This window comes from Mobula hypostoma, chromosome 12, assembly GCF_963921235.1.
Source record: "Mobula hypostoma chromosome 12, sMobHyp1.1, whole genome shotgun sequence".
Lineage (NCBI taxonomy): Eukaryota > Metazoa > Chordata > Chondrichthyes > Myliobatiformes > Myliobatidae > Mobula > Mobula hypostoma.
Window position 1 is genome coordinate 23490305 of NC_086108.1, and position 14418 is coordinate 23504722.

The following is a 14418-nucleotide window of genomic DNA, read 5'->3' on the forward strand; positions in this document are numbered from 1 at the left end:
ATCTCTTGAAAGCCAAGGTTCCCTAAACCTGTTATCCTTCTCTTTCATTCTGACAGGCTCATACAAACTTTGTACTCTCAAAACATCACTTTTGAAATCCTCTCACTTACCAAGCACACTTTTGCCTGAAACCAACCTGTCCCAAATCCATATTTCCCAGGTCCTTTCTGATCCCATCAAAAATGGCCTTTCTCCAATTTAGTATCTCAACCCAAGGACCAGACCTATCCTTCTCCAGAATTATTTTGAAAGAGTCTACCATCTTCTCTTGATGCTAGATGTCCTGCTCCACATGACGGGTGGGTGAACAATTTTGTGCTTTATGAGAGTCCAGCGTCAGAGCCTGACTAGTAGTTCTGGTTTTCATGTTTTTGCTAGAGTCCTGAACTTCAGAGGTTATACAGCAGCAGTTTGCTGTGGAATTACTGATATCTCCCACCAGGTTGAGACAAAGTAACTTCAGAAGTAGCTGAAGAATATCATGTAATGTAATATGGAACACAGATTTTTATTGTGTATTTTGATGCCTTTTGCACAGCATGATCCCAACTGTGAATGTGCTTTGCTGTTTCAGGTTCTGAGTGCATTCCATCTTGTGTGTTACCTCCCAGTGATGCCGTGGTTTTGCCCAGCAATATAACTGCAGATACAATGGAGCACTGGATGGAACCACCTAGAGTGCAGGTGAAGATTGATTTTAGAGATGAGTTGTCGTGGCTGGCAGTGATTGTCCAAGGGATGGTTTTGGACCTCCTCCATGAACCGGGCCTTGATATATCGAGGGATCTTTTATCAATTCATTTAGCTGTGTGATTTATGCTTCATGGCCCCTCTATCAAAGAAAAACATCTCTCTTTCCTCCTCTCTGGACCCTTGGTGATTTTGAATGTTTCCGTTAAATCGTTCTTCACTGTTCTTTATGCTATGGAGAACAGTCTTAACTTGTGTGTTTTATCTACAAATTTCTTATCCCAGCACAAAATCTTCCCTGCATGCTCACCAAAATGTTAATATTCTTTCTCAAAGCTGCAAGCAAATCTCTACAAAATGCTGGAGGAATTCAGCAGATCAAGCAATTTCTATGGAGGGGAATGATCAGTCAATGTTTCAGGCTGAGACCCTTCATCAGGACTAAAACTGCATCTCAGTCCTAAATGTCACTGTTTATTCCTCTCTGTAGCTGCTGCCTGATTCACCGAGTTCCTCCAGCATTTTATGCGTTGGTCTGGATTTTCAGCATCTGCAGAATCTCTTGTGTTTGAGCAAAACTCTAATTGTAGCCTGAACTACACTATATAATTGCAACTTCACTTCCTTCCTTTTGAACTACTTTCCTCTTGTTCCTGAAGCCAGGGATCCAGCTTTCTTTCAAATCGCTTTATCTGTCCTGTCCCACTGGTCTTACAGTCATTTATACACAAGTTTTTCCTTTTCAGTGTTACACCCTGATTCCCATCTGCTTGCAAAGTTAATTTACCTGTTTACACCATCCCCAGTTGCATTGGTTAACTATCCTGTGAAGATGATGATTTTGAACCTGTCGATCTGAAACCTTTTTTCCATCAGAATTGGCCCCAATTGTTTACTGTGTGTTTCAAGTCTCCTACAAGTGGCCTTGATTTCAAATAACCACTTGAAAAATTCCTAGGAGGATCCATCACCTGTCTGCTTTTGAGGCCAGGAATAACTAACATTATAAGTATTCTTGGAATCATTAGCCTTGTTGAGTCTGTATACGTGCATGGTGTTTAAGAGTCTGTATGCATTTATAGTGTTAGACTGTAAGACATTTAACTCCGTACAGGAGCAATACAGATTAGTGCCATGAGTGTATTTTTGGGCACCTATTTATACCCGTCCTGCTAAGTGTTGCTGCCAGAAATTCAGATCAGCTTTGTTCTTTGATTTCCCATGAACCTTACAGATTTCTTAGAATTATTTGCAGATTTTCTTCTGTTCCTTACCACCCTTGCTCCTTCTAGCTAAAATACACGACCTACATGCCATCATTCGATAATTACTTGTAGTGTTCAGAAAATCAGGAGTCCAGCTCTTTGAGTAAAAGGTATTAGGACTTCTGATCTTTCACTCTTCAACTAATGTGTTGGAGATTTTTCTGAATATTGTTCTGAAATGCAATGCATAGGATTGTAAAAGACTGACAACCTTTAGGAATCTCAGGCTATTCTCCTGGGCATTGCTGTGAGCAACTCAAGCACAGGATTAATGGTCCATGGGCAAGAACTGAGTCTTCTTTTGCTCCCTTCCCTTGAGTATTTTTTGATTGATAGCCATGAACAATTTTAGAAAAAAGGAGGAGTTGGGATAGTGACAGACAGGAAAAGGCTGTTCGACAAGTCATTGGTGTTGCAGGTTTGTGTTCAAATGATGAAGTTTCTGAGGGTAAACTCAGAAACATAGAAAACCTACAGCACAATACAGGCCCTTCAGCCCACAATGCTGTGCCAAACATATACTTACTTTAGAAATTACCTCAGGTTACCCATAGCTGTCTATTTTTCTAAGCTCCATGTACTTATTCAGGAGTCTCTTAAAAGACCCTATCGTATCTGCGACCACCACCATCACCGGCAGCCTTTTCCACACACTCACCACTCTCTGTGTACAAAAACTTACCCCTGACATCCCCTCTGTACCTACTTCCAAGCACCTTGAAACTGTGCCCTCTCGTGATAGTCATTCCAGCCCTGGGAACAAGCCTCTTACTATCCACACGATCAATGCCTCTCATCATCTTATACACCTCTGTCAGGTCACCTCTCATCCTCCGTTGCTCCAAGGAGAAAAGGCCAAGTTCGCTCAACCTATTCTCATAAGGCCTACTTCCCAATCCAGGCAACATCCTTGTAAATCTCCTCTACAACCCTTCTATAGTTTCCACATCCTTCCCATAGTGAGGTGACCAGAAATGAGCACAGTACTCCAAGTGGGGTCTGACCAGAGTCCTACACAGCTGTAACATTGCCTCTCAGCTCTTGAACTCAATCCCATGGTTCATGAAGGCCAATACACCGTACGCCTTCCTAACCACACAGTCAACCTGCGCAGCAGCTTTGAGTGTCCTATGGACTCGGACCCCAAGATCCCTCTGATCCTCAGCACTGCCAGCAGTCTTATCGTTAATACTATATTCTGCTATCATATTTGACCTACCAAAATGAACCAAATCATTGATAGCCTCGGGTCTGTGCCCAGATTATAGTGATCCCTGTAGTTCAGGACTAACTTAAACCTGACTGTGTGAGGCAAATCTCTTGACTGACCTGACCTGTGTAACTGAGTCTCAGTCAACCCAGGATAAAGGAAATTACTACTTTCTATGACACAGCAGGACAGTGGCACTTGGAATGTGAAATAAGCACAATATAAGTTACATGAGCACAGCATTATAAATCATTGTAGTAGGAGCCATCTTTATACTATACTTCCAAGGCAATAAGGAGAGGCCCTTATTCAGCATGTGTGGGTGTTTGTTTTAAATAATGTTATCCATAATATTTTCATAGCTCCTTTATGGAATTCAAATGGGCCAGCCTGTTTTACTGTCAGATGTGTCCTTTGATCTTATTTCAGCTTCCCTTCCTCCATACCTCTGCGCAAGCTGATCCTGATTGATGTCAGCCTCACTCTTCAGCATTGGCTTTGGGGTTTGCCAGGACTCTTTGGACCCAGATCCCGTTTCATCCATGTAGGAAAAAAAGATTTGATGTCAGAAAGCTTTTGACATCAAGGCAGGGTTTGACTCTATGGCATCCAGGAACCCGACAGAAATGGTCAATGGGAATCACATGTGTAACTCTAAATTGGCTAGAGTCCTGGGAACACTGAGAGAGCCTGACTGCCTTCCTATAAGTATTGAGAATAGAAGAACAAATCAGAGTCTGGGCATTTTGGGATTTGCCTCCTGACTCCTCACAGTCTTCCTCATTTCAATAAGACACAGGTCAGGAATATGATGGAGTACTTCATACTTCCCTGGATGATTACAGCTTCACCCGAGCTCAAAATTCCAACCATCATCCAGGATAAAGTTGACTCATTATCTAACACCCCATGAACTAGCTCAAAGTACGGTGTAGCAACATTTCAAAGCTTCTTCAAATGTGCTGGACAAACCCACTGTGACCTCTACCATCTTAAAGAATAAGGGCAGTAGTGCATAAGAAAACACCAACAATGTGTTCCTCTTCAAACTGTCATTGGGTTTAAATCCTGAAACTCTCGCACCTATAGCACAGAAAGAGTACCTTTTTCTTGGATGGCAATAGATCATTAAGGCAGTTCATCGCTATCTTCAAGGGCAGGAGGGATGGATGAGAAATATTTATCTTGCCAGCGATGTCTATACCCGTCCATGAACAGTAACAGAATGTTCTTAGCATAGTAATATGCCTTCCTCATGGGTCAACTTGGTACATCCCTAGTACATCCTTGCAAATTTCATTTTCCATTATAAATTCTCCCTCGCAGAAACTGAACTGCAAAATTTATAATTGTTTTCAAGCAATTTTGGACATTCCAGTGGTGATAGAAGATGACTTATAGGTACAGGTATGTCTTATTTAATGTGATGTGTAACTTTTGTTTTAATAATACAAGCATGTTTTCCTGCAGAGTATTGTGTGCACAGGACTGCTGCGATGGTATCCAGATCCCCACCTCATCCATTGTATTCAGTCATGTGAGGTAAGTTGCAATATTTCAGTACAGACATAACCATCCCATCTCTGATGTCCCTTTGCCATTCTGCTGCCTTTCTTTTAAGTTGCTTTGGCTGTACACCAACAATGCCAGTTCCCTTCCAGAGATTTAATCTACACAGGACTCCTTTTCAATCTTGATCCTTCCTTGCTGCTGGTAGCAAGGAGAAAACACGAATATGAACATATAACCTAGGAGTCTTGAGTGAGACCAGCAATACAATGGAAACATAATTTCCCTGAAGGGTCAGAGACAGAAGGATACACTTGGGCCTTTTCCCTACAAACTAATAAAACTGGGTTAAGGTATCCAGAAGTACAGTTAATTAATTCAGCTATATTAGTCAATACAAAATGTGATTTATTAGTATTTTACATAACATGGTGATTCTTTATTTGCTATATTTTCTTTTGGGACAAAAGAAAATATTTAAAAAATAATGTAATCAAGGATTTGATCTGATTTACCTGCAGGAAGATTGAACAATTCTAATATTACCATTCTTTGTTTTTCTGGGCATTAAGGAAATGAGCTTGCTGGGATGAATGGCCTTATCTTATGCCGTGGTTTCTTTCTTCTTTTTTCTCTCTGTCTCTCTTTCTCTTTTCTAATGCATCAGAAAACTAAAATATTAAGGACGGAAGCTATCACGGAATATGTTTAAAAATTTCATAACACCTCAGTGTGAAATTTGTTTCTTTCGAATTTGTTATTAATCCTTTCAATAGAATATGACGATAAAAATAACTGGGATTAATTGAGGTCTTTGTAATTTTCTATTTTTAAGTGCATTGATATATTCTCCCAGTTTCACCCTCTTTCAGCAAAGTATTCTTTCCTGGGATTGTGATTTGGTCACTGAGACTTGTTGCAATGTCTATTACTCAACTTAGTGCTCTCGTTTACCCACAAATGCTGTATCTATACCATGATACTTCCTGGACTCAAAGGCATTCAGGAAGGATACTCAAAGGATTGGTAGCAACTACAAGAGTGTCAAAATGTGCTTTAAAGTGGAGCCCAATATTTAACAGCATGTTTGAATAAATCTTGAGGACTATTTTTCATATTGCAAGGGTCATTCTGCTCCATTTAGTAACAATGTCACATCTGCTGTTCTGCAGCTGAAGAATGCTGCTTTTCAGCACTTGGCACAGGATGCGTCGAGATGTTATTGCTTCTGTTCTCTTGCTTTTTAATTTTTTCTTCTGCTAGAGTCTTGAATTTTCCAGGAAATCTTCACAAAGACAGTAATCAGATTCACATAGAACAAAGTGCCGCCATAGTTCAGATTCCTGGTTCCAGCAATAAAACTTCTTTTTACTTTTAGTGGATGTGATTTGGACATGATGGCTTGGACAAAGGGAGCTTCACCTCTCCTACACTAAACAGAATAGATTTGGCGTCATACACACAGGAGAGTCTGCAGATGCTGGAAATCTTGAGCAACACACATAACAGGCTGGTGGAACCCAGCAAGCCAGGCAGTATCCATGCAGGGGATTAAACAGATGGTGTTTTGGGCTGAGACCCTTCATCATGACTGGAAAGGAAGTGGAAAAAATAAGAAGGTAGAGAGAGGGGAATGAGTACAAGCTGGCAGGTGATGGGTAAGATCAGGTGATGGGGAAAGTGGGTGGTGGGGAGAGTAGGAATAAAGTAAGAAGCTGCAAAGGGATAGGTAAAAGAGACAAAGAGTTGATGAAGAAGGAATCTAACAGGAGAGTACAGTGGACTATGGAAGAAAGGGAAGGAGTAAGAGAAGCAGAGAAAAAGAGAGAAGGCAGACAGATTACCAGAAGTTTGTGAAATCCATGTTCATGCTATCAAGTTGGAGGCTACCCTGACAGAATATGAGGCGTTACTCATCCAACCTGAGTATGGCCTCATCGCAGCAGTAGACAGGTGAAGGTGGATGGACATTTCAGAATGGGAATGGGAAATCAAATTGAAATCGGTAGCCTCCAGAAGACCCTGCCTTTTGTGGCAGACAGAGCAAATGTGCTTGACGAACCGTCCTCAATCTACTCAGGTCTCTCTCTTCTTGGAGCCGTATCAAGTCGTTACTTGAGATCTATAGCAGAAGAAGCCTTTTGGTCCATCGTACCCTTGCTAGCTAAAAATGGAGTTATTTCAGTTGCTTTCATTTTCCAATTTAGTCCACAGTCTTGTAGCCTATGACTTCACACGCTCATCCAGGATGAGGTTGTTTTCTTGTCTTCTTCTGTGTTTTGCTTAACACACTTTATAAAATATCCCAAGAGTGATCATTAAACAAATATCATACCAACTTACGTAATGGAATATTATAAAACCAGAAAAAGAGAATTTGATCAGGAGAAGTGTTGCCATAAATTTGAGAGACTCCATTTCTAATTAGGATAGCTTTGTGCTGGTTTATGCAGCAAAAAACAGATGTTATATTCATTATTATTGGTGAATATGCAGAGCAATGTAACTTTATACTTTATTGTCACCAAACAATTGATACTAGAACGTACAATCATCACAGCGATATTTGGTTCTGTGCTTCCCACTCCCTAGATTACAAATATTAAATATTAAAAATAGTAAAAATTAGTAAATATTAAAAATTTGACTTATAAATCAGAAATAGAAAATTGAAAAATGGAAAGTAAGGTGGTGCAAAAAAACCGAGAGGCAGGTCCGGATATTTGGAGGGTATGGCCCAGATCCGAGTCAGGATCCGTTCAGCAGTCTTATCACAGTTGGAAAGAAGCTGTTCCCAAATCTGGCCGTACAAGTCTTCAAGCTCCTGAGCCTTCTCCCGGAGGGAAGAGGGACGAAAAGTGTCTTGCCTGGATGGGTCGTGTCCTTGATTATCCTGGCAGCGTGCGGTGTAAAGTGAGTCCAAGGACGGAAGATTGGTTTGTGTGATGTGCTGCGCCATGTTCACGATCTTCTGCAGCTTCTTTCAGTCTTGGACAGGACAACTTCCATACCAGGTCGTGATGCACCCTAGAAGAATGCTTTCTACGGTGCATCTATAAAAATTAGTGAGGATTTTAGGGGACAGGCCAAATTTCTTTAATTTTCTCAGGAGGTAAAGGCACTGGTGGGCCTTCTTGGCAGTGAACTCTGCTTGGTTGGACGAAGTCAGATCATTTGTGATATTGACCCCAAGGAACTTGAAGCTTTTGACCTGTTCCACTTGTGCACCACCGATGTAAATTGGGTTGTGCGGTCCGCTACTCCTTCTGAAGTCAACAACCAATTCCTTAGTCTTGCTGACATTGAGGGATAGGTTATTGTCTTCGTACCATACCACCAGGTTCTTAACTTCCTCTCTGTACTCAAACTCATCACTACCTGAGATACGGCCTACAATTGTTGTGTTATCAGCAAATTATATATTGATGGAAACTTCGCTACACAATCATGGGTGCACAGTGAGTACAGCAGGGGGCTGAGTACACAGCCTTGTGGGGCACTGGTGCTCAGAGTGATTATAGAGGAGAGCTTGTCCCCTATTTTTACAGCCTGGGTCCCATCTGTGAGGAAGTTGAAGATCCAGCTGCAGATCTGAGTGTTAAGGCCCAGGTTCCAGAGCTTAGGAATCAGTTTATTTGGAATGATGGTATTAAAGGCAGAGCTGTTGTCAATGAAAAGAATCCTTACATATGTGTCTTTATTCTCCAGGTGTTCTAAGGAGGAATGTAGGGCCAGAGAGATGGCATCTGCCGTTGACCTGTTGCTCCGGTAGGCGAATTGCAAAGCGTCGAGGTTTGTGATTGATGTGTGCTATAACCAATCTCTCAAAGCACTTTATAGCAATTGATGTCAGAGCCACAGGTCGATAGTCGTTCAGGCATGCCACCTTGCTCTTCTTCGGCACTGGGATTATCGTTGCCTTCTTAAAACATGAGAGGATCTTAGACTGAAGCAAGGAGCAGTTGAAGATGTCAGCAAACACTCCAGCTAGTTCGCTTGCACAGGCCCGGAGAACCCGTCCTGGGACGCCATCTGGGCCTGTCGCCTTCCTTGGATTTATCTTCAGGAAGGCCCTTCTAATGTCCTCCTCTGTGACAATGAATCTCGATGCCACCAGGTCCGGTTCATCTTCTGTGGGATGCTCCTCTTCTGTTTGAATCTTGCGTAGAATATGTTAAGTTCGTCAGGAAGAGAAGCGCCACAGTTATTGATATTCCCAGCCTTTTCTTTGTGCCCAGTGATCTCATTTAGACCCTGCCATAGTCTACTGGCATCCCTCTGGTTAGCCTGTTCTTCCAACTTGGCTCGGTAATGCCTCTTGGTGCCCTTAATGGCTTTCCGGAGTTCACGCCTGGATTCCGTGTAGCGACTCGTATCCCCGGACCTAAAAGCTGCAGCGCTAGCCTTTAAAAGGGACTTGACCTCATAATTCATCCAAGGTTTCCGGTTAGGGAATACCCGGATCATCTTGCGAGACACCAGTCCTCCATGCATTTCCAAATAAAGTCTGTGACAGCTGAGGGATACTCATCGAGGTTAGCTGCCGAGTCCTTGAATACATGGGTATTATAATGAGACATAAATGAATGCATTTCTTCTGGCTTGCTCAGAGGAGTAAAGGAAAAACTTGCATTTATTTGGTATTTTGTACAATTTCAGAGTGCCCCAAAGCAAGTTATAGCCAAGGAGGTGCTTCTGAAGTGGCAGCTAATTATTATGTAGCAAGATTACACAAATAACAACAGAAAATTGAGCAGATAATATGGCCAGCACTTGGGTATCTTTATTTGGAATGCCTGAAGTTTGACTATTGGTCTGGGCACTTGGGATAATTCCTCTATCATTCTTCACGTAGGGTGATGGGATTGCTGAAGTGGAGCCTCAGTTCAGCAGTTTATCTGCAAAGGCTGCATAATTCAATGACTCAGGTTTCTTTGAGTAAGTGGCAAGTAGAGGGAGACAGCTTTCACCACTCAAAAAATGATCTGTTCCATCCATTTTCAGTTTTTATTTTTGATACATCTGCCTATACAGAAATCAAGCACTGCTAACTTGCATTTCAAACCAGCTGAGTTATTCTTTTGAAAGCTATCAATGAAGTGAAACAAACATAGACACATAGAAAACCTACAGTACAATACAGGCCCTTCGGCCCACGAAGTTGTGCCGAACATGTCCCTACCTTAGAAATTACTAGGCTTACCCATAGCCCTCTATTTTTCTAAGCTCTATGTACCTATCCAAAAGTTTCTTAAAAGACCCTATTGTATCCGCCTCCACCACCGTTGCCAGCAGCCCATTCCACGCACTCACCACTCTCTGAGTAAAAAACTTACCCCTGACATCTCCTCTGTATCTACTCCCCAACACCTTAAACTTGGGTTCTCTTGTGGCAACCATTTCAGCCCTGGGAAAAAGTCTCTGACTATCCACACAATCAATGCCTCTCATCATCTTATACACCTCAAATCAGGTCACCTCTCAACCTCCGTCTCTCCAGGGAGAAAAGGCCGAGTTCACTCAATCTGTTTTCATAAGGCATGCTCCCCAATCCAGGCAACATCCTTGTAAATCTCCTCTGCACCCTTTCTATGGCTTCCACATCCTTCCTGTAGTGAGGTGACCAGAACTGAGCACAGTACTCCAAGTGATCAAATAAACTGCAGGAACTTTTAAATGCATGTGAGTGAAGCCTCCGATGGTGGATGAAGCAACAAGATTTTGCTTGTTGTAGGCTACTGATCACAAAATTTCCAGACAATAGTTCTTCTGGTAACCAGTGGGAAATTGAGTAGGGTAACCAGAGGTCTTTCTGAAACCCAGGAACTCACATGGTTTTTGGACACATCACTGGGCTGGAGTACATGGAACAGTGGCCAATGGTTCTGATGGGAACTGCAGTGTTCAGCCGCTCCTCAGTTTGAAAAACAAGAGGTGACAGTAGTTGGTGGGATTGGTTTGTGCTCCCAAAGAAGCTATGGCAAGTTGCTTGCAGTGTGCTTTGTAGATAGCATGTGATGGGAGTGCTATTTAGAGGGACTTCTTAATCCTGGATGATGTTGGAACTTTTGAGTATGGATGAAGTTGCTGTCATTCATGAAGACATATTCCTGACTTGTGTTTTATTGCAACAAGAAAACCCAGTCAGGAGTCAGGAGTCCTAGGCTCTGTTCTACTGCTGTAGCTGTAGCAGTCATGAGGCTACAGTGATCCCCAGGTGAGAACCTTTGTGATAGTAATGACACTCAAAAGACCATACCTCAATGTACCCAAAACATCTATGTGGTGTTTTTCTAACAGTGGAGATGACAAGGAAATGGAGGACCTTGGAATCACTGATTGGTGTTGCTATATATTGTCACATGAGATACAGTCAAACTGCTTTGCCTTTTTTCTAACCTGACAGATTGTGCTGAATATAATTACACTGAGGTAGTAAAAGGAAAACGAAATTCCGAATATGGTGCTGTATGTACAGAGAAAGCACAGGTAGACAAGTAAAAGTGCAAGGACCATGCCAAAGTAGATTGGGAGATTACGAGTTCATTTTTATGACATGATAGGTCTTTTCAACAGTGTGATAACAGTGAGATAGATGCTGTCCTCAAATCTGGTGGTTTGTATATTCTGCCCCACAGAAGAGGGGAGAAGATAAAATGACAAGGGTGGGGGATATCCTTGATTACATTAGCTAAATTCCTAGGGCGTATATGTACAGAGGTAATACTTGCTACCCTTGACCTTCATGGTGGTTGAGGTCGCAGATTTTGGGAGATTCTGCCAGAATATATCATAACCACCTAGCTTTACGCTATTGCTTTGTGATTCCAGAGCACATTTTCCTTGCAGCCCATTGACTTCAGTTTGACCAGAATTCTTTGATGCCATACTAAGTTAGCTGCTGTCTTGGTATCAGGAACATTCACTTCTACCTTCAGTCCAGACTTTCAGCTTCTTAGTCTAGTTTTGGACAAGTCTATGATGAAGTCTGGAGCCTAGTGTGGCTGGCAAAAGCCAAACAAGTAATGAGGAAGTTGTAACCTATTTGATGGCACCATTGACAACACCTTCCATCACGTTGTGTGCTGGGTCCCCCAGGGAACTGACTGTTTTATAGACAGTAGTAATCATTAATTTGAATGTATTCACTGTCTTGTAAATACTTAATGTTTGTACTTGCTGTATTCTTTGTGTAGATAAACTTTTTGTAGTTTTATAAAAAAAAGCACCTTCCATCACTTTACTGTTCATTGGGAAACAATTAGCCAGATTGCATTTGCCCTGCTGGTTTTGAACAGAAAGTACCTGGGCAATTTTCCATATCACTGTTGGGAAGGTACCAACATTTTACCCCACTGAAATAGCCTGTTCAAAAATATGTGGCTGGTTCTTAAAGAACAATACTTCAGTGCTAGAGAAGTACATAGAGTCATACAACGTGCCATCCTGAGCTAGTTCCATTTGGCTGAAGTTGGCCAATATCCCTCCAAGCTTTCCAATCCATGAACCTGTCCAAATGTATTTTAAAGTCAAAGAAGAAATGATATGTGGGTATGTGAAGGAGGTAGAAGGGAACGATGGTAATAGGGATTATAGACCAGGAGCCATCTTTGACCTTTGTGCTCAATGGTGTCCTTCGCTGCTTGGCCTGTCTGAAGGCAATGCTAAGGTGACAACTAAATTCTGATAGCTCATGAGCACCACCAGCAGATTTTCTTGTGGTATTGCATTCTTGACTAAAGTTGCATTTAGAGTAACTTGATTCAGTATGCTGGATTTTATTGCTATCCATGGTCCCACAAGCCAAGCCACTCTGAGCTTAGTAGTTAAACAATATCATGAGGTTTGCTGAAAGGTTTACAACACAAAATGAACTTTTTTTTAAGCAATCAAATTAATGGGAGAAATGAAGGAAAAATAGCCCAAGAGATATTGCATTATATACATTGTAGGCAAGAAATAAATATCTGCAGATGATAGAAATGTGAAATAAAAACAGATGATATTGGAGCTCCTCAGCAGGTCAGAAGTAGCTGTAGAGCGAAAAGTAGAATTATCACCTGGGTAAAAGGATGAGGAAAATTTAGATGCTGCAGAGAAGGGGGAGGGATAAAGAGAACAGCGGGAATGTTTGTGACAGGGTAGATCCTAAAGGTGACTGTATTTCATAGGCAGTGGAGGTATCCACTGAGAGTGGGTAGTGAAGGCTTGTTGATCACAGCTGATCTCTCTTAGGGAGGGGATCATTGAAGGAAGAGAGAGAAACAGAAAATCAGATAGTGTTGAAATGCCCAACAGATCATGCAGCATCTGTGGAGAAAAGTAAGATAACTTCACAGGGGTGTACTGTAGGATTAAGTTTCCAGTACTCAACAATTCAACTGATGCAAAAGGTCAACGGAATTAAATCTGGAGAAGATGATACAAGGAAACAAAAGATAAATGATAGGATACTTACAATTGTAGTAGAGGAAAATAACTCTACACAACCAGAACGTAGAAGGGCATGTAGATTAGAAGGCAGAGGGTATACTTGCTTTTACTATGTGAAGTACAGAATATTCAGGCTGATCATGCTGGAACTATATAAAGTATCAATTAAGTCACACCTAGATATATTGTGTGCAGTTTCGAGATACATTTTGCTTTCCAGGGAATACGTGACAGCTATAGTGGATGCAATGAAGTCTTTCAGCCACAAGGAGACATTGGTTAATACAACATGAAAATAGGCCCTTCAACACAGTCTGCACCAACCATCAAACGTTCATTTTATACCATCCTACACCAATCCTTTTCATTTATTCTTTCCACATTCCCATTAATCTCCCCCAGATTCAACCATTCATTTGGACAATTTGCAGTGGCTGACTAATCTACCAACTTTATGCCCACCTTGTTGACAAGCTTTCATTATGAAGGAAGATCGACTACCCTTGCCTGCATTCTTTAGAACAAAGAAAACTTAGGGAGATTTAATTGTGAGGTATAAAATTAAACAAATTTATTCATGATATACAGGTTAAACCCCATTTCCCCTGGCAAGGACATCAATAACCATGGAACTTAGATTTATATTATCTCTTGAATGAGGTGAGTTGGAAAATGTTCATGAAAAGGATTATAAGGATCTATAAGGATCCAGAAAGGCAATAAACCTTACTCTTATGATGTTTTAACAAGTAGCATAAGGGTTCTTGAAGGATAATGAACTGCAGGGCTATGGACCAAGAGATGAGGAAGTGGAAATAATCAACTCGCTCCATGTTTAGCTAACACATACATGACGGGCCGACGGGCCAACCGGCCTCCTCCTGCCGTGTGATTCAAGTGAGAGCAGAGTATATTAGGTACTAATATAAGTCTGTACAATGATCACAGTGAATATTAAGGATTAAGTATTAGCATTATTTAATACATATACATCAATATACACAGTGAAATGTGACATTTGTGTCAACAACTAACATGTCCAAAGATGTTCTGGGTCAGCGTGCAAGTGTTGCCATGTTTCTGGCACCAACATAGCATGCCCACAGCCTACTAATGGAATTAATGAATGGAATCTGGGAAAAATCAGAGTACCCAGAGGAAACCCATGCAGTCACAGGGAGAACCTACAAACTCCTTAAAGGCAGCAGAGGAGATGAATATTGCAAGTAAGTTCTACCAAGTAAGGTGCATACTTTAAAATATATCCGGTTTCAATTTGTTGGGGTGATGCCAGTGATTGAGGAGGAACAC

The 14418-nt window shown here is 41.5% G+C and overlaps 1 protein-coding gene across 1 annotated transcript in view; it reads left to right on the top strand.

Annotated features, from left to right (window-relative positions):
- The window catches only part of LOC134354662 (pappalysin-2-like), a 407928-nt gene that overhangs the window by 346389 nt on the left and 47121 nt on the right, over positions 1 to 14418 (top strand). The window contains exons 19-20 of the mRNA XM_063063752.1: positions 575 to 684; positions 4636 to 4707. Coding sequence (XP_062919822.1) covers positions 575 to 684; positions 4636 to 4707 — 182 coding nt within the window. The remainder of the gene's footprint in view (positions 1 to 574; positions 685 to 4635; positions 4708 to 14418) is intronic.